The sequence below is a fragment of the Laetiporus sulphureus genome (assembly GCF_001632365.1).
Source record: "Laetiporus sulphureus 93-53 unplaced genomic scaffold LAESUscaffold_54, whole genome shotgun sequence".
Classification (NCBI taxonomy): Eukaryota; Fungi; Basidiomycota; class Agaricomycetes; order Polyporales; family Laetiporaceae; genus Laetiporus; species Laetiporus sulphureus.
The window spans coordinates 201,302-220,855 of record NW_024468563.1 but is presented as its reverse complement, the minus strand read 5'-3'; the positions used below and the strand labels follow the sequence as shown (position 1 = coordinate 220,855).

General features: G+C 51.7%; 5 protein-coding genes across 5 annotated transcripts in view; 2 read left to right on the top strand and 3 right to left on the bottom strand.

Moving 5' to 3' along the window:
- Positions 1-546, top strand: part of LAESUDRAFT_730813 (uncharacterized protein) — a 3,021-nt gene extending 2,475 nt beyond the window's left edge. The window contains exon 6 of the mRNA XM_040909908.1: positions 47-546. Coding sequence (XP_040759649.1) covers positions 47-145 — 99 coding nt within the window. The 3' untranslated portion in view covers positions 146-546. The remainder of the gene's footprint in view (positions 1-46) is intronic.
- A 927-nt stretch (positions 547-1,473) lies between these two features.
- Positions 1,474-5,453, bottom strand: LAESUDRAFT_815661 (CBF-domain-containing protein; the record flags this gene model as incomplete). Its single annotated transcript, XM_040914710.1, has 10 exons — positions 5,102-5,453; positions 4,364-5,043; positions 4,191-4,305; positions 4,003-4,122; positions 3,286-3,941; positions 2,830-3,214; positions 2,639-2,776; positions 2,275-2,583; positions 1,997-2,218; positions 1,474-1,941 (listed from the first exon to the last, which is right to left on the bottom strand). Exons 1-10 carry the CDS (start codon positions 5,363-5,365, stop codon positions 1,474-1,476), a joined length of 3,357 nt encoding a protein of 1,118 aa, XP_040759648.1. The 5' UTR covers positions 5,366-5,453.
- A 3,989-nt stretch (positions 5,454-9,442) lies between these two features.
- LAESUDRAFT_662954 (cytochrome P450) lies at positions 9,443-11,814 on the bottom strand (the record flags this gene model as incomplete). Its single annotated transcript, XM_040905027.1, has 15 exons — positions 9,443-9,473; positions 9,547-9,686; position 9,731; positions 9,809-10,049; positions 10,100-10,274; positions 10,324-10,437; positions 10,494-10,620; positions 10,671-10,767; positions 10,828-10,914; positions 10,972-11,059; positions 11,112-11,186; positions 11,238-11,296; positions 11,346-11,415; positions 11,463-11,567; positions 11,617-11,814. 15 exons carry the CDS (start codon positions 11,812-11,814, stop codon positions 9,443-9,445), a joined length of 1,608 nt encoding a protein of 535 aa, XP_040759647.1.
- On the bottom strand, positions 11,811-12,773 carry LAESUDRAFT_730807 (uncharacterized protein). The gene is made up of 3 exons (XM_040909907.1): positions 12,444-12,773; positions 12,025-12,386; positions 11,811-11,968 (listed from the first exon to the last, which is right to left on the bottom strand). Exons 1-2 carry the CDS (start codon positions 12,619-12,621, stop codon positions 12,220-12,222), a joined length of 345 nt encoding a protein of 114 aa, XP_040759646.1. The 5' UTR covers positions 12,622-12,773; the 3' UTR covers positions 11,811-11,968; positions 12,025-12,219.
- A 5,328-nt stretch (positions 12,774-18,101) lies between these two features.
- On the top strand, positions 18,102-18,822 carry LAESUDRAFT_717237 (uncharacterized protein; the record flags this gene model as incomplete). The annotated part of the gene is made up of 3 exons (XM_040907310.1): positions 18,102-18,326; positions 18,394-18,579; positions 18,637-18,822. The coding sequence occupies 3 exons, from the start codon at positions 18,102-18,104 to the stop codon at positions 18,820-18,822; spliced, it is 597 nt and encodes a 198-aa protein (XP_040759645.1).
- Positions 18,823-19,554: the final 732 nt, after the last annotated feature.

Here is a 19,554-nt window from a genome sequence, read left to right as displayed (position 1 = left end):
TGATCCGACGACGTCGCGCCTCGAGGTGAGTGGCGTTCGTTAGCAGCGAGAGTTTGGAAGCTCATTGCGTTTTAAGATACGGAACCTGCCGGATGGCGAGGACGCTGGCGGGGACATCTCCAGGGAGCCCTCCCGGCGGGAATGAACGTAACGATTTGCATCTTCTGTAGGCAAGCCATGATGTTATTATTTCTGGACTGTATCTTGTGTATTTTCTTGTGGTTATTGCAGTGCTTCTTGCTTGCTTGCTTTCAGTTAACCCTCTCGTACATTGACGACATAACGTTCATTGGGCGCAACTACACGTATTATACGTTACCATCCATTTATCACGCTTGCACAAATCACGGACATTAGATTGCCTCGTTGCTACTCACAGGACGTTTTGACTGTTGTTTGTAGTCTACCTAAGCCTAACTACAAGAGGAGCCGTTTGAGTGTGGTGATCAAGAAACGTCTCCCGGGGAAGTCACCGTAGCATCTGTTTGGTATAAACGCTATTAATTTAATGTACTATGCATGACTTATCAATATTCGTGAGGCTAGTGCAGTGTAACTGTGCTGGAATTGTCGTTACCTCTGAGCAGTGTGTAGAGATATACTAAATGATGTTTCGGCGGACCCTCGACGAGATTTGTGGCCACTGTCACGGTCACGGTCATTATGAATGAATTATGAAGTTTGTCACGGCGTCTGGGACAACGGTCCACCTTATTTCATGACATGGTCATGATGAGGCGACGAACCGTTCGAAATGGTACAGTACGTTCCATGTTGATGCCTGCAAGAGCTACAAGGCCGAAGGGAAGATAAGCTAAGCATGAAACTCAAGCTCCTCTAAACTGCTTCATTCATATGTAGCATGAGCCAGATCTCTCGTGTGAGCATATATATGGAATAGTAAGGACGCGCTGGAGAGCCTTAGCCCTTCGGGGCCCTTCTCGCATGCTGCAGTGTAAAAATGAAATGCGCCATGGCCATGGACAAATTTGACCTCTCCATTGCCATCAAGCTTCATTGATTCATTGTGCTTGTTCTCGCTTCCCGCGAGATGGCATCATGACTGGGAAGACAAAGAACACAATGGCAACGGTGCTCGGCGGTCAATCGTTCTGCCCCGCAGTAACGGCTAGCACGTACTAGGTGGGAGTTTCTCCATAGGGTTCCAGGGTCAACACGTCTCGTGTTTCGCTGTCGGAGGAAACTCACGTCGGTGCCAACATACCGTTCATTCAGTGATTGATACTGATGCATTTGCACCGACAGTGATCTCGCACTTACCGCAATCCTTGTATCTCCGTTCCCGATCTGACATTGCCTTGCCGGCGCTTCAAGTTGCATGGAATACGCGTCTTTGCTCCCCTTATGAAGGGGTAATCATTCCGCAACGAGAAAACCACGGTCTCATTCAATCGACAACGTGAAGCTTTCATACTCTCCATCAGCACATTGCTACATACCGCCAGTATACCGTCAAACATTGTCTTCTGGCCCATCCTCGATCATTCGGGCGTAGTCATCATAGCTTGCGAAGGTCGGGAGGCTCTTCAGCTTCTTCTTCCTGCTCCTTGCACTGCCTTTCTCTTCACCGCGTTTCCGCTTCTTTGCTTTCGAGCCGTCCTCACCAATGCCACCCCATACCTCCTCTTGATCAGAGCCTTCCGCATCAGAACCGTCATACTCGACCAGACCCATCGGGATCTCTGTGTCAAGCGGGAGCAGGTCTTCAGCATCAGAGGCCTCCGCTAACGAGAAATCGTCCGCCTCGCTGTGAGCTTCATCCTTGCCTGCTTCCTTTTCTGACTGCTCAACTTGATCGTCCTCATCGTCGTCATTGCCGCCAGATTCTAGGTCCAAGGGTACTTCGTCTTCATCCTCATCCTCACTGCCCTCCATCAAACCATCATCATCCAGCTCTGCAGGCATGGTCGCTTTCATGGCCTACAAAAGAGTATGAGCGCGCGAGCAAGCCAAGTCTACGAGTGATCAGGCGCACCTTCCAAATCTCCGTCTCCTCTTCGTCGCTGTCTTCACCTTCCTCCTCCTCATCATGGTCAGCAGGACCAGCCTCGTCACCTGAAGCAGCCTCCGGCTCTTCATTATTCGAAGTGGACCCTTCTGAATCCGAGGCGTCTCCACGACCCTTGCGCTTCCCCACCTTTGCAGCCTTCTCGTCTGTTCTTTCCTTCTTCCTCGTGAAATATTTATGGAAGAATACCTGTCGTGTTCATGGCGACATCAGAATATGTAACACAGAGCCACCTGAGGACTCACCTGATCCACCGGCACGTCCTCCACTCTCCGGTTCCACCAGCTCTCCTCATTGACCATCAATCCCCCCTCATCCGCGACCTCCCCTTTCGTCATCTTCACACTCCCAGAACGATCGTTCGCAGAGAAAGCAGGTTGCATCGCACTTGCGCCCTTCGCTTTTGGCTTCTTTGGATTTTTGTAGACAAAGCGGTCGAGGAAGTGCGATAGCGTGTTGAGCGCCAGGTCTGGCGAGGCGGTGATGGGAGAAGACGTTAGAAGCTGTCGCGCATGCAGGGAGACTGCGGGATGGTAGTGATGCAACAGTGGAAGCTGGAATATTCTAGTTAGTCAACGATTTCGATGAAATATGACATCAGGGACGTACCAGCTCGTACATCGGAGTTGCAGATGCATGCGCGAATTGAGGATCGCGCTTCCGCGGGTCATACGTCTCTGCCTCACTAACCTTGCTTCTCCTCTCCCCGTTCAAGAGGCCTCTCAAGGACGACACGGTTTGGAACAGCTGGAACAAGCCTCAGCACAAAATATTCGATTGCAAAATGAGTGCCACCGAACCTCGCCGAGCAGATACGATCCTCCGGTGACAAATTCCGCACTACCTCCACCCCCGGTACCTACAGTGAGGACCTGCACAAATCTGCGGACGAACGCCTTGACGCGCTCAATATTTTTATCCGCCTTCAATGCCTTGAACAGCAGGTTTAGGTACATTGCCTGCTTGTTCGACTCGCCCAAGCGAACGTCGGTAAGCGAGGTATAGAGAGTACGGTAGAAGCGATCGGTGAGTGAGTTAGCAAACGCTGCCGCCGACGAGTTTGTCGATGACGAATGCGAAGCAAGTGAGGACGTGATATGGAAGATGAGCGTGAGTGCTTGGAGCGAGATGTTGAACGTGGAGGTATGTGTGATGAGGAAGAGGGTGTCGATGTGAGCCTTGAAACTAAACGAGACAGAAACCTTCAGTAAGCCTATCTGGCCCAAGGAACAGAGTCGAGCACAATCAATACTCACATATCATCGCTGGCCGCGTCCTCCTTTGCGAACGGCAACGCTCGGTTCACGCCTGTCAAGATTGCGCTCACCAACCTCGAAGTTGCATCCTCTACCTCTGCAAATCCAGCAGCACCCTTCACCTCCTTCTGCCGTGCCTTTTTGCCTTTGTCCTTCCTCTTGCTTCCCTCCTCATCCTGTCCTTCGCCTTTGCTGTCCACATCGCCTGCATTCTTCTCTTCTCCCGTTCCGTTCTTCCTCTCGGCGCCTAAAACCTCTTCGAACATTTCGAAATACATCGCGATCAGCATCCGCGCCACCGCCTGGTTCGCATCGCTTGGAGTGAGCACAATCTGGTTTAGCGTCACAGATATGTGATACCAAGCATGCGAATTCCATCGCTCCAGGGCTTTCCCTCGGCCTTGGCCGCGCTGCGTCTGATCCTTGTTCTTTGCCTTGCCTTCGACGCTGGGCTCGTCCGTGAATTTGATATGCGTTCCCTGTTTCTTCTCGGTGGCTTTTCCCGCGTGCACAGTTGAGGAAGCTGCGGAGGACGCAGGCCGGAAGGCGAGCGCCTTCACTTCGCGCACTATCACCGCCTTCATTTCCGGATGTGCCTGAAGCACCTGCAACAGGTGATACGATGCGCGCGAACATACTGCCTTCTCGGTATCGCCCTGCGACGATAGCCAGAGCTAGGTCAGCAGAAGTTCGGATGCAAACGGGGTTACGACGTACCAACTTGTTCACGAGAAGTCGGAGAAGGTTCTGTTCTTGCTCAGGTTGTTCGCGAAGGAGAGTAGTAATGAATGCAAGGGATTGCGTGCGAACATAGGGTAGCGGATCAAGGGTGAATACCTGAATCACAAGACGAGACGCGCACATCTAGCTTCATAGACGAAGAAAGAAGAGGATTGAACACGTACTTCCAAGACCTGGAGCACACTGAAGAAGTACTTCTTCAGCCAGTCCTCAAAATACCATAACGCGAGGTGCACATCCGTCACGCCAGGATTAAGCAGTGGTTGATCGCGAAAATATCTATTGAAATAAACGCGATCGGTGGAAGTCGCGAAGTCGGTGATTGGATATTACGCACCTCAACTTCCTGCCCGGCCCTCCTCCTCCAACCCACCAATCAACAACGCACCTCGCCGCACGCAAGCCCTCCTCCCGTCCTCCACCTCCCTTCCTCTCCATCATGCCCCGTAGTGTTTCCAGTGGGCGTGCATTGTGCACCGGGCTCCCTTGCACCAGCAACGTGAGCGCGCTCAGCCGATCACTCAATGTTCCGCCCTTGAGCACCGTCTCCAAAAATTTGGCGTCTCCGCTCGAACCGACGCCAGCATTGGATGCATGATACGCTTCTGCGTCTTGCGCAAGGAGACGAGCCGCGCGTGAAGAGAGTTCCGAGAGCTGTGACGGTGTCGGAGCAGGGGAAGGAGAAGAGGGAGAGACAAGTGCTGATGCAGTAGCGTACCAACGCGAATTTGGCTCGACAATGAATTTATGCCGTTTATGTGAAGGTACAGAACCTGAAGTGAGAGATGCGGAGGATGCTGCATTGGTCTGCAATTTTTCGGGAGAGGAGTTAGAGGACGCGGCTTCTACAGCCTGCGGCCTCCTCCGGGTTTGGGGGCTCGTTTTGGAATCCCTTTTCTGTCTCTCGCTGTCGTGCTTTTGCTTGGCAGCTTTTTTGGCGACGGGAGATGATCGTTCAGGTTGCCGGCCCAGTGTGAGATCTGAGAGAAATGAGGAAACATCTTTCAGTAGCGTTGGCTACCATAAATCATCAGCAACGAAAGAGAATATAACGGATGACCAGAAAGACACACACGTCTTCAGGTTGTGCATCTGTTACGAGCTCGGACGGTTCATTGCCTTTATTGATCTTCGCCTTTCCCTTCGCTTTGTTCTTCCCATCACTCTGCGTTCGGGGCTTGGTAGTGGACTTGCCTTCGCGTAAACGAGCCATACCTGAGCTCTTCCGCACGTCTGCAGAGCCTGCGGGCTCAGAACTGGGACTGGCAGAGAAATATGCGGGAAGCAGTTGCGGCGAAGATGAGATTGCCAAAAATGGGTTGCGCGCGCCGATTTGCATCAAAATATTCTTTCCGCAGCTTGTCAGTCTCTGCTTTGCCTTGCCATCTGCTTGTATTTTCTGTTGCGCACAACAAAGGCCAGCAAAGCATGCTGACGAAGCTGAATGAGGATCAAGCAAGTTCAACATGCTGAGGTTCGAGAACAATCCTCTCCCACCGTTTGTCTCTCGCTCCGCGGGCCGTTGCTCTGTTCTCGACCACGACGATGGTTTTCCCGCTCGCTGAACCAACAAACGCTTCACACATGGCGAAGACTTTACAACCCTGAACCTCCTTCTAAATCATCCAATGCAATGACTCCGGAATTGACAGGCCAACTGCTGCTACGACATAGGCAACATTATCGGTTTCGCCGAGGTGCCCTTGCCTACCGTAAAAGGTCCCCTTCTTCAACGCCTCATTTCACTCGACACGTGTGAACAGGTCGCGCGCGCACACGCAGTTGCTCACGTTCAAGCACAATAATTATTGTAAATTGAACAAATGAAAGAAAGACGTAGGCCTGAGCCAACGCATGAAACCAATGTGGGCAGGTACGAGCACGCTGATGAAGTAATGTCCGCGAATTGTGGGACGAAATACAATGCGTCTATTGTGAGGAGCGGACGACGTGGTTGTGCACATGTGCAACTTTTGCAGGAGCGCCAGTAGGAGCCTCGATGACTCTTTAACTTATCATGAACTATTCGCAAAGTACGTACTCACTCGTGTCCGCACTCCCACCGCTTCTCGTTCCCTCTCCCCTAGTTTTTTTTACCTTGTGCATCCCCCACTTCTTGCTTCGATTGATTTAAGGTATGTTCCTCCGAAGCCTTGGCGGAAGCCCGCCGCTGCCTTTCCGTGGCAATACCCTCATTCCTTCGAACGTGAAGATTTGAACATCACAGCCGAGGGGATTGTAGCCTAAGTGGGAGCCTTATCGTTCCATCCGCCCACTCGAAGAATGCAACGATATTTTCTTGGAGGTGGTATTCCTCTCTGCCGAAAGCTGATTCTTGACTCGGCTAACCACGAAGAGGAAGCACACACTCGCGGGAGCAATCCTTCCTTCGTTACCCTTCATAGCCTTCTTTTACCGGGGGCGAACACGTATTCCTATGGCGAAGGTCGCGCTTCCCGTAATCCATGTGTCGGATTGGTGCTTTCTCTTGGCCTCCCGAGCTCTCATCGCCTAAGAAGATAGAAGGCACTGTTTCCTAAAGCTACTTCCCAACTGGTATTGGATTTCCGGTTAGTTGTCCAGGTAGTGATTCTGCTTCTTTGGACGTAGTCTCTGCGGCACTTCTTGCACGATCTCTTCGGTGCAGTATGTCGGCCGGATCTCACTCTGAGGAAGCATTCTTACTCCCTGCACATGCCACACTGTCAACTGAACGTCGTTCATGGCTTCCGAATTGACCGAAGAACATTACTGAGGCCCATCCTCTATGAACATCAATACTGGCTATGTTTGCTGCCTCAAGCAAATCCATCGATACCTTGGGCCGATTTCACCTTTGGCGTCATCTCCACTTGTCGATTGCTTGTATGACGCATACTCGTGTTCTACGCGCTCGGAGTCGGTAATTTTGCCTGCTCACCGTACTCTTCGAAGTCCGTCGCCCTTAGTCTGCAACATCTCACGTCGCGGTGCTGAGAATCCAAGAGCCCTAATCTATGCCCTTTTGCAAAACACTGTTCACTTCCTCGATTGGGCGAGTGCCCGTAGAATCTTCGCAGATGCTGGCTCAGTTTAATGACAATCTTGAATAGCGGTTATTGTCATGACTACCCGCTGCCCAAAGACTGGGTGACAGCGGTCAATCACGATCGGCGTCGGTGAGCTGGAAGGTTGCAATCTCATTGCAATTGCGAGTCCGCCTACGACCTGGACATTGCACCCTATTGTACCGGCCAGCCAAACACGCGCCGTGACGAAGCAAGTGGTCATCTTAAGCACGCGCCCAAGGAAGCCTGGTGCTTCTACGATGAGTGACGTGTACTGTCGACAAATTTCGTTTTGATATAAGCGTGAAGAAGTGCTCTCATGACTCTGGACAAAGCGTTACACCAGATCCCCCATCGCTTGGCGTCCTGTCGATATGCGGGGTCCCCGCGTCATTCACCACCGCAATCCACCCAAATGTATATGGACCCCTTGACGGGCATACACGTCGTTACTGAATGTGCTCTGCATCATGACAGATCACCAATCACGTATCCGCAGTATGCTCGTAGACTCTCATTGTCGTTCCGGTGGCAGGAGCATTTAGACGATCATCTGAATTCAACAGTCTGCAGCATGGTCAATCCACTACATCATTTACGTCCAGAATGCGTGCACATCGTGTAAGGTCTGCACAGTGCCTGCCAAGGAAATGTAGGTTGGGCCAGCTTGCCTTTTGAGACCATCAAGTCGTTGATAATGTCATGATGGCCCATGGGTGTTATGGCCTCAATAGCCTTGCTCCCATCCCTCATGCATGAGGTGACGGAGTTGGTAAAGATCACTAATACGTGCTGCGCTAATGCTGAATCTGACCCGCCGTCGACTGGAGCTCAGGGCCGCTGCTCGGCAATTACCTCACCAGCGACCATGCGTTACTCGCATTGTTCAATACCATCGAAGCATGAACAGCACGAGCGCTGCATGGTGCGACCCGGGCGTCTAGGACGAATCAAGTATCTGTTCCCTTCCTCAATATCTCTTCCATGTCGTTCCGCAGTGTATTATCCTGTACAAAGAATAGGTTGCTTCTAGCCGCTGTCACCCGCAAATTTCGGCGACTTCCCTTCTCCATCGCCAACCGCGTGGTAAAGTGATACTACTTTGGTCCTTTGAGACGCTGTAGGATCAGCCTAGTCCCACGAGCTTCGAGCGGCGAGTTGCAAACAAGGAGGCAAGGATGGAAGACTTTGGACGAGTTGCCCGTGCATCGCTTAAACTCCCTCGCTTCGTGGGTTCTCGTAGAAAGGCAACATAGTGTCAATACATTGTGCCTGCGATATTCGCGTATGCGTTAGGCACGGACCAGCCTGTTCTCATCCTCCATTGACGAGACCCGCCCGGTGGCCGACTGGAGTTTCCCTTCTGTCAAAGCGGCTGCAGTAAGTTGTCTCCCATCCGATTCGGCTGTCCTCGTAGCTAACGACCCAGTTAGACGAATATCGAATAATTTCAAGTTTTCCGGAGTCCGCATCGCTCGCACTCCGTCGGAATGGGATCTATCCCGATCGGAGACCCGCATAGGCACACGAATATGTGGAATTTCACTCAGGCCGTTTGAATACCGCGTGCAGGTCAGCCAAACATCTCTATGTCAACCGTGGACAGATCACGATATATCGTATGAAACTGATGCTGATGCTGTCAATCAATGCCCTAAATTCACAAACCCAAGCCAGGGACGGGGACAGCCGTCGACGCCTTTCTGGTTGATGGTAGAGGCAATCTGCGATTGGTCCTCACAGAGACCCTGGGACCAGTCATATATCCAAGAAAGTCGGAATTACAGCGAATGGGATTGCGTTATAGAAATCTGCGCATATGATACTGTCTCTGGCTGCAAACTGCGCACCGCTGGCCAATCGTTGCTCGCCCGACTCTCGGTAACTCAGTCCTCCTTCGTCCTCAGCTTCGCATGGTGGGAACGATGCGCATGCGGTGAACGGTCGACTATTGGTCGTCCGTTCCGTCACAGCTCTGATTGGATGACCACGGAGTACGCAACTGTCGCCTGCTACCTTGAAATGAGCCTATCACGAGCTGACAAGCACTCACAATGGTCATTTATCTCACGCATGATTGATGGTGCGAAAAGAACGGCACTTCTATCAACATTATGATGAGCTACAAGGATAGGCATACAGCAATACAACGCAGATAATTGTCCGATTAGAGCCCAAAAAGAATCCGAAATTTTTCTAAGGAGAGTGCCAAGGCCACCGAGTTCACCGCGCGGTGGCAAGGAGGTACGGCAGGGACAGTGATTATTTACCACTAAACCAAGGTGCAAATGATGCACGGGCTACCAACGTCCGCTGACAAGTGATATGATGACACCGAAAAGGGCGTGTTTTGACGGGGGAAAGCGCTTCTAAGCCACCTTCCGTCGACGGATCATGAAACTGTGACAAGTTGCAGGGAAGCGAATAGCAGGGTCAGTACACGGCTAGAGCGCGCCCTAGATGACATGCTTACGCGGAGTGGATGTTCGGGCTTCGATTGTATTGGAATAGAATGTCCGGCAATCTGCCTTGCGGGCTGTGCTTGATCTCGTAATTTGTCATTAAGTGAGCCATGGTCGCCTTCAGGATGTAGGTTGCCAAAAACCGCCCAGGCTATACGAGGATGAAGAGCAGAAGATCATTTAGATTTACCAAACACTGAACAATCATTCACGCACGCTATAAATAATCTTGTCAACTTCCATTCTAGCAGAGATCACAAAAGAAAAACTCACCATGGGTATTTGCCGTGGCCGAAGATGAGATAGCGCGGGTTGGTGCGAATCATATTGCTGCTGTTATTTGAGGAACCTCCAGAGCTTTCTTGCAAAAAACGGAATGCATCGAAGGTAAACGGATCCGGGTAGAACTCTTCGTCCACATGAACATAGAACGCCGAAGAGATGTACGAGCCCTCGGGGACCGTAGTGCCGTCCGAGAACGTGATATCTCTAAGCGCCTTCCGGGGGAAGCTCACTATCCGCACATCAGTGACCGTTGACAAGTCAGGGATATGCGGCACTCACTTGTTCCCAGCCCGTTCAGTCGAGACGATTCCTTGAAGAAGCTGTCGGTCTTGACGAGTTGGTTGACCATCTGCTTCGTCCAGCCCTGTGTGTAGATCGCCTCGTCTGCCTCCTCTCTCAATGGAGCAACGTATTCCATGTGATCCAGCAGGTTATTCAATCCGTGCACGAAGGTCTATGACATGTGTCAGACGCGATTCAAATGTGAAGAGGTATTCGCCCACCGTCGCAGTGGTGTGGATCGTGGCGATATTGATGACAAGGATCCTGATTGCCAGACGTTCCGGTTCCCGTTCGCGACCTTGAGCTGCCTCCATGAGCCACATCAACAAATCCATCTGCCGAAAGTCGGATGAGCTATAGGGCAGGCGAGTGAGGAACATGCGCTGCATACAGGCTTATCTTGCCACTCCGGGCCGTACTCAGCCATCGCCGCCTGCCTCTCAGCAATGACGGGTCCGAGGGAAGCAAGTGATCTTCTTGTCAACGATGGCAGTCGTGTGATGGCTCTTCCAACGATTCTGTAACATGGCGTCAATATCAGCTGACTGCATACAATGGTGGGACTCACGGTTGAAGGAATGTGGGGAATAGATTAATAATGAAACCGACGATAGATGTCTCGAACGCGAACTCCTTGCAAGTAGCAGTGTATTTAGCACTGCGGCCTAGACCAACGTCGCGAAATCAGTGGCACGTCTGCGAGCCAGCAGCCCTGTGATACATACAGGTAGGTGCACCGACGAGTATGCGGTTGAAAGTGCGTGCGACAATGTCGATGAAGCTATCGAAAGCGTTCAATTCTGTCCATGTGTCTGAAACGTGGGATGGATGTGAGTCTCGCTCGTGGTGTGGCCTGGACTCCGACATACCACCGCACTTCTTGCCGATCGTGTCTTCGAACGCCATTGGGAGCTCGTCTAGACACTCTCGCACAAGATAGTCAATATGGCGGGTTAGCTAGTGTATGTGTCAGACACATGCCAGAAGGTCCGGACGGGACGTTACGTACTCTTGTCCTGAGAATGGAAAGGTGATAGGGGTCATCGTGGAGCTGCTTTCCCATGGTATATGGCAGTTGCAGTTCCTATCGAAGCGTATCAGTCCGTGACACAGGACTTTGGCTGAGATCACTCACATCATGAGCAGCATATCGCAGCGACAACACGTCATCGGGGAGATGATACATCTCGTCGACTGTGGACGATCGGTACTCGTGCATATAGAATATTAGCCTGTTACGTACTGCACTTCTCATTGGCTACAATATATGCCCAGTTGTTCCAGAGCGGCAGCCGGAAGAAGCCACCTTTGTACTACTAAAGCGTCAGACGGCATAACAATCGAGCAAAATTTGCCGTACCTTCTTGTAGCCCTCCTCCACCATGCGTGCAGAGTTGATGGCAAACCGCGCAGCTCCATAGTATGCACCGAGCCACCGAGGGTAGCCAACTAGGGGAACGGGATTCTATGGCGGAATGAGTTGCAATAGCGACGCATAATTCACAACACGTTACCTTGGTGGCGAGGAATGAGAAGACGTAGGACAGAACCACGACATTGACGACAATGCAAGCAATCAGCGCCGGGCTGCCTAGAACTGTATGTCGAAAGCCGGAAATGAATCCAGCAACGCTGCCAGCAGGACGTCCGAACATCTCTTCGGAGTAGAGGGATGTGGACAACACAGGGAACCTGTTGAGAGTGATCGACATTGCGTCGGCTGAGGTGTGTACCAGCAGATGGGGAAGAGCTCGCTTTTATATCCGAAGACCACTCCGCAAGCATGTAGATTCCATGCAAGGACGTGACATACCGGCTTGGTGCATGGTTCTGTACCTCGACGGAGTCTGTATCGCACCCTGGGACCTCAACCCATCAATCAGGAAGTGCCGCGCAAATAACACAGCCGAAATTAATCGCACCCTTACCACCGCAGATAAAACACGTTCTTGATCTTCCCTGTCACAGTGACCCAGAAATGCGGGTAGAAACGCCGTCACGGAGGGCATGCTGTATGTGGAGATGCTCGGCGAATATCCAAAGAGATACTGATCCTGATCGCGCAGAGAAGCATAAACAGGGTCGCTGAACTGGTACACGCGGGCATCGAAGGAATATCAGTACGTCATTGTGATTTCTGGCTGTCCATTTAGGCGCATAAGGGCAATTGGCGGCGCAGACGTCGCTCTTCCTATGATTTCGGCTGCTGAAACAAGGACATGGACAAATTCTGGGCACATAAATAGTTGTATGCCACATTGTGTGCTATTCGGGCTGGCTATTGCTTCGGCGAGCATGACGACATTAATACCTGATCTTACAACGCCACGGATGGTCCTACATAAGTATGCTTCCATATCACTGCCATGCAAACGAGTCTTTGGTGCGCCAGCATGAATGTTGCTGTCTTGAGATCTTCCCAGGCCTAGAGTCAGATTTTCGGTGAAAGCATACATCCAACCTTGAATAGCACTAAGCCATGAATTATATGCATGCTGATGAGGCCCCTCTTCTCCCATCGACGCATAACGCGGCGTCGCAAGTACTCATGACATGCTCAGCGGTTTCCTAGCGGCTATCGAGCTGAACGAGATGGTGAAGGTCTCCGACATCAAGGGAAGTCGAAGTAGAACAAGATATTGGGCAAAAATGCGCCTGTACTCAGTCCGTCTGGTAGAAAGAGCGCATGGTCATGCAGTCTCGAACGCGAGGGAGACAGTTGGCGGGAAGCAAGACGGCGTTTGTGGCAACTCCGACTATTAAGAATTGTCACGGTCACGTTTTTAGTGTGGGAGCGTGACAGCATTCTCCATTCAACTCGAATCCCTCGATGGGCGCTTGTTGTCACATTACCACAGCTCCCGGCGGGAGGCAACCATTCTCATTCTTCAGTTTGCTTACTTGATGTAGTCAGTTAACCTCAAGCATTTTGAGTGCGACGACTCAATTGATCTCTCGCCTCGACGACCAAATCTATCGCCTCTCGGCTAATCCGTTCAAGTTTGCTCCAACGTTTCACACGCGAAAATGCGACCGGGTCGTGTTCAAGTTCACCACACCTTCTGTGATAAGTCATGACAGTTGGCATCCAGGCGCGTGTTGATTCAGCTGAGGAACCGGGTGTGCAGATGTTCTGTACTTCCCGATATCAGTTTCCTTGGATTAAGAGCCCCGGTCTCTGGCTCTATTGACCAGTGCGACGATGGAAGATTGAGTGCTGTCAATCACGTTGTTCATGTGAGTGTTGCGCCTTGCAAGGAGCGGCAACCGAGATACTTAGGTATCGGCGATAGAGGCGTGCTCTTGTTAGCCCGACTCTGCCGCATTATTTACTATCTCCGTATGGCGGCCACCTGTAAGCACGACCATGTCGCACCTCCTGCCGGGTGCGATGCGCAGTGTCCTCTGAACTCAGCAAAGAAGATGGCCATCCAGGATGATGCAGCACTTCTCGGGGATTCCAGGCCGCAGCCTTCGTCCAATACGTTCGAATCCAGGTCCGCCTAAGACCAGTGGCGATGCATGTTGCCGAAGTCCGGCTACATACAATGCTCCTCCGCTCAAACTCAATTGAGCGTACCGAAGATGCAAGGATGATTGTCCTGCACAAGCGCGCTACGGGCAGGAGACTGCACCCACTAGGTTCATGGACTTTCATCGGAGGAGAGGAATCTGCGAGCTGGCAGGCGACGATGAGCGCTTGATCCCACACCGGCATGCTTCTCTCGGATCAGAACTCATCTGACTCCCACCGTTCAAAACGGCACGGTCCGTCTGACATTATCGCCCACAACAAGCTTGTCTGACATCTAAGCAAGTCGGGGTTAGCAGTAGCGACGCCGTTTCCGGTTCTCTGCCCTCATGTGGTGCCTGAGTGGCACATGTCTGATACACGCTCATCGGTACTCCTCCCTTTACTGAGCGGCCGTTCCATCGCCCATAAACGAATTTGCAACTACGTCCCGCTGACCCTTTCGACCGGCTCGTCGCCATCGGCAATGCTTGGCCTCGGCCTGAAGCCAATCACGTTGGGTAGCCTTATACGTCCAGCAAAGTCTTGTACCTAGCTTTTGTAGGACTGCGCTCAGAAAGGTCGGATTTATGTGACTGATCACACCGCCAAGCTTACGCCAGCCCACGATATCAAATGCAAGCTACATGACGAATTGAAAGAGCATCCAATTCGCATGCTGATGCGGTGCATCGGAGAACGGATGAAAGTCATTCCTCCTGGTGGACTTGTTTCCTGATTCTGAATCCGTTGACAAGGATGAAACAGTGCCCCAAAATCCCAGAAATCGCCGTGAGTACGGTCAATGGAGTGCTCACCTCAGAATCGCGATAGAACCCCCTTCCCGGAGGCGTTGTTGGTCAACGCAGTGCTGCACCAGATGGCGCCTCCAGCAACCAACTTGCAGGTGTGCCTGTCTCAGATGGCATTTACGTGAGAGGCTCTCAGGGCTGTCAGGGCTGTGAGGGAGAAAGAGAGTGTGAAGTCGACATCGTTGGGCAACTACTACACTTATGACGACTAACTCTTTTCTAAGGCGATCACAGATATCACGGGCGCGGACTTCGCTGCGCGGCTCCGAGGAACAATTTGACTATGATCTGCTTCACTGTTCATGTAAGGGCGGACCCGAGTCGTGGCATTCAGTGCTATCGCAATCGCAAGTGTAGAGAATCCAACGCACGCGGCATCAACCCGAGCCGAGGGCAAGTGTCAAACGCATGCGTTGAGAACGGAACTTGTTTAGTAAATGCCTTCCTCTTCTCTTGGTTTCGTGGTTACAACGGCGCTTGGACAAAAAATGCAATCAAGCGACACGGCTTCTCATTCTACCATCTGTGTAGCGAAAGCCGTGCCGCACGCGCTGTCGATTACGTGCGTTGGGATCGGAGAAGTTTGGGAGCGCGTGGTTGAGAAAGGCAACAAGATCTATTTCTGCCAGCGTGTTCTTTCATATCCTGGTTTCGCGGACGGCAACCCGCGAAGAGAGAGCCACATGGACACAAGCATGTCAAAATCAATGCAACCAGCCGATTTGATGCTAACGGCGGACTTGACAGCTTCAGTGACTGCAGAACGATGGAGACGCATCTGGCAGATGGAGAGCGACGTCTTCAGACGAGGAATCCAAGACGCCATAGACAAAGTACCGCGACGATTGTTAGAGGATCCCTGCTCTCACGCAAGTGGAGTGCACTTGCCAAGAAGCCCGCTCTGGCAGCTCCCTGTGTGAAACTGCACACCGAGATCCCCGATCAAGATAGCATTCGAACGGCCATAGAGCGTTAAGTCACTCGAACGGTGAATGCGAGATCAACTCAGTGATGCCGGTTGGTGCTCCGGTCATAGCGCTGATGCCATGTACATGTGCTATTCTGCACCCACTGAGTGATTCTGGTATTTCGAAGCTAACTTACAGAATGCACATACCGCAATCTCTCCTAGCGTGAGCTCCCGGCAAACTTCCGCCGTCCTATTTTGTAATCAGGCTCTGGAAGGCTCTCTTCGCTTGCGCTGTGGATTAGATGTCAAACCGTCAGTTTGAAACGTCAGATGTAAGGCAGTTGCGTGCAATGGTCCTTACTTCGTTAGTGCCGACGTGGAAAGACGATGTTAAACAAAGATGACCGACAATCCCGCAGAGGCCACCTTTTCCATTGACAGAAGCATGGAAGACTTGTGGAGACACGATTGATAGCGAGAAATGAGCAGAAGTATCGACACACAGAGCACGGGACATGCGAATGCAAAGAGCAGTCTGGCGGACCGAGATACAATAGGACAAGTCGAGGCACAAGAGGTGGCGCTTTGGTGTGGAGCATCAAGGAAGCTATGATTGCGCGACAACTGCACAATCTTGTCGTAGGATTGATTATCATGCGGACTTGATGAGGCAAAGAAGCAACGCCGCCATGCGGACAGGTTATCGCCCTCCAACACGATAACACCGTTGTGAACATTGCTTGGTCATGACGCAGCAAAAGTGGGCCACCTTCTCCCGGACTGGGTAGATTCTCCTGGAACAGCACTCAAAAGCTGAAGCGCCGACTCATGGAGCGTAGGTTGTGTCAGCTAGATTGATGAAAGGCTGCCTGGACGGCCCTAGCAATGTCAGCACACTCACAACACGCCTTGAAACGAAGAACGTGCTACCTGCAACGAGTAGCCTCGCAAGGCTCCCAAAAACAGTCCGATGGATTGTATGCTACCATCAGTCGCTTATCAATGGACGCGGAAGAGCGTCTGCGTGTCATTTGAGGGATTACAGAAGGCAGTTGGATGGTACGGATTCGCACCTATTTGGACCGGCATGGCGCCGTCGTTGGCAGACTCTTATAGACCCTTCATGAGTATTCGTCGACATATCGAGCGCTCGCTGAACAATCAGCGCTCAGCCTCCATTGACGATGTATGAACGCTGCGAGGCGCTTCATGAGCGCGATTCTGAGCTCGGCGTCCGATTTGTTCACAGTGCAGTGGCGAACGCCGGTTTTACAAATATACTAGATCCCAGGACGGCGCCCTTGATTCACGCATCAGAATCGATGACATTCCGACGCTCTTCAAAAAAGACGAAAAGATGATCCGGTATGCAGCGAGAGCGAGTTCATGGGACCCATACCTCGTAGCATCGACGAAGCTGTGCGACGTTCGGTAAATCCGAACCTCGTCATCGAAAGAATGCCGGTCAGACTTGCTCGGCGACACACGGTGCTGACACCGCACTGACTTGCAGTCGATTTGCTGCTGCACTTAGTAAAGTCAGTTCAATCAGACGCATGGTGTTCTAGTAAGAATTTGAGCATGAGGCGGAGAAGTGGATGAAGATGCTCAGGCGACAGTAGACCTCTCTTCTCAAGCATGAAGGCGTCGTGCCTCCGTGGTCACTGATCGAGACTTAGGGACGTGTTTGATGATCACGTTGACTCATCTTTCCCCGACGCCAGCCGGGTCGCCGCGGCCCGCCTCGAGGCGCGGGATTCTCGGAGAGATGTAGGCTCGTCCCGCTCATCATGCACATGCACTTGGTCATTTCAGCGGATGCGGCTAGCCAAAACGTCTCACACCGTAGCCGTCGGGCATTGCGCGCATGAACGCACAGCGTGCAGCGCCTCGTAGAGGTTGCTCATTGTGGAGTACAGTATTGACAAGTCAGCGCCATATTCTGGCGTGAAACAACATTTAAATTTGATATTGCAGATGACGTGCAGGTCCTGAACATATACTTCGCGTTGAGGCCAAAAGACGACTTCAATGACGCAGGCCGGTTTGCAAGACCGGCGTGTGCTATGTTCACTTTGTGTTTGGCCGACTGCTAGCGCCTTGCGAATTTTCTTCGCTCATTCTTCTGTTCTTATAGATCATCGGATGTTCTGAAAGCTTTGCCTCCAATTCGGTCAATACGCTATACAATACGAGAGCTGTCTCAAAAATACACCAGCTTGCAGCAAACAATGAGCAATACTCCCGGAGAAATGCCCTAGCAAAGTCAGGTACATGATCGCACTGCTTGACGGGCGCATCAGTTGACTACATTGCGCGCTCTTTGTTAGCCTTTATACTTTGACGTTTCAAACTAACTGACATCCTAATCATTTTCTACGACAACTCAGTGCCTTAAACACGTCGACACTGCCTAGTCACCTGCGTGAAATATGCGAGCGGATTGGCTTGTGGACGACGCTCACATAGGACAAAGTATCAGCTGAACAGAAATAGGACATCACAATGAACGTGTAGTGGCACGGCGCAACGGGAACGTTGACCTTTGCGAGACGTCCCCGTCCCATCACGTACTGCGACAGGGACCGACGCACGTTCAGGGCGTACTCCACGGGGAGGAACCTCCGGACTTTGCGAACAGGAAAGCAGTTTGGCGCCTTCACGGGGCCTCATATAAATTCTCAGCATGCTTCACCAACAAGCAGCGTAGTCTCACTGCATCTTCAACTGAGCGGTTCTTCGACCCAGCACCTCATCCGTCTTACAATGTTTGCATTCGCTCTCGTTTCCGTTGTCTTCGCGGCGGCTGCCAACGGCTTGCCAAACGTTGGCATCCGACAAGACTTCGACTCCTGCGGAACTCTCGCGAATTCATCTCCCAACGGATCCAACTTCACTCTAGTTGCTTCCAGCGTGGCAGACGGCGCGAACAGCGCGCTCGTGCTTGGCCCCAACAGCATCGGCATCTCGGGCGCAAACGCTGTTTTGGTGGTTAGTCTTGCTTCTCGTCGTGCCATACGGATGTGGAATTCTGACTTTCTTGTTTTCTGCGACTCAGACCGCCGCTTCATACACCGGGGGCGGTTACCCAGGGCCAAGCTGGTCGCTACTCGAAGGCGCTCTCATAGCATCCGCTGACCCGGCTGGCGCGTCCGCGTATGATTTGTCCGTCAATGCTGGATCGGGGCTTGGCTTCATAGTCTCTGAGGAAAACCAATCCAGTGCTCAGATCTACTGCATCCAGGTAAGCATTTTAAACTGCACTGTACATATACTATGGCTCAACGGTGCACTGCAATAGTCCATCGGCGATCCGGCTGGGTTGAACCATCCGCACCTCGCTGTCAACGGACAAACGGAGGATTTCTCGCTCTGTGCCAGCACCAGTTCAGGCGCAGAGGCGGTGATCTATCAGAGCACTAACGACAACGGCGGAGAGTACGACTACGATAGCTGCTATGCAGTCAATATCGAAGTTGTGTATTAGTTGCCGTTGTTGAGGTCCAATGGCTGTGCTGGAATCGTATACAGTTAGTGGAGCCGGATGCCTCGGTGTTCAATGTTCATTTACTCATGCACAATAGCACGAATACCGAAGCCGAGTCGTGGTTTTACTGTTTTTGTGCAAAAGAGTTGTCGAACCAGCACAATCGCTATGATATAGTCAACACGCTAGTATCAAGCAGGAATATTATAAAACGCCACTCGGAATTGAGTACTCAAGCAGTTGACACCTTTTCCAGACCAGCTGCGCTCTTAATCCCAGAGTCATTTGGGCTTATACAACGCTGGTACCATATACCATTTCCATTGCTTTGAATGATTCTCATTTGTTTTCCGGTTTCGACTAAGCGCGCAAACAAGCGCCATAAAGAGGCCAACACTGCGCGCGATGTGCCACGTAATCATATCAGCCACACTGAGGCGCAGCGTCTGTTCGTCTCTAACGGACTCCCTTTGCATTCGTGCTACTTCGCAAAATCCATCTGGAATGCCATCCGGAAAACCAGCCTTTCTTTCTATACTACCGTACGCACATTTGGTTGATCAAGGTACCTCTCAGCCGGAATGATCCCACTAAAACTTCGGGTTCATTCCACTCAGCACTGTAATCGCCATGGCACTTTTGAACCACAGCGAATGGAGCGAAACATGGTGAATCTTGGAACCCGCGTTACGTCGCTAGAAGATACAACCTCTGGCTACTTGTGGTGAATGG

Bases quoted from the DNA above. Each gene is read 5' to 3' on its own strand.
- LAESUDRAFT_730807 (XM_040909907.1), bottom strand. From the start codon at position 12,621: ATGGGAGAAGAGGGGCCTCATCAGCATGCATATAATTCATGGCTTAGT. The intron at 12,387-12,443 runs GTAGGACCATCC...TGCTCGCCGAAG, and splicing joins TGATATGGAAGCATACTTAT to CAATAGCCAGCCCGAATAGC.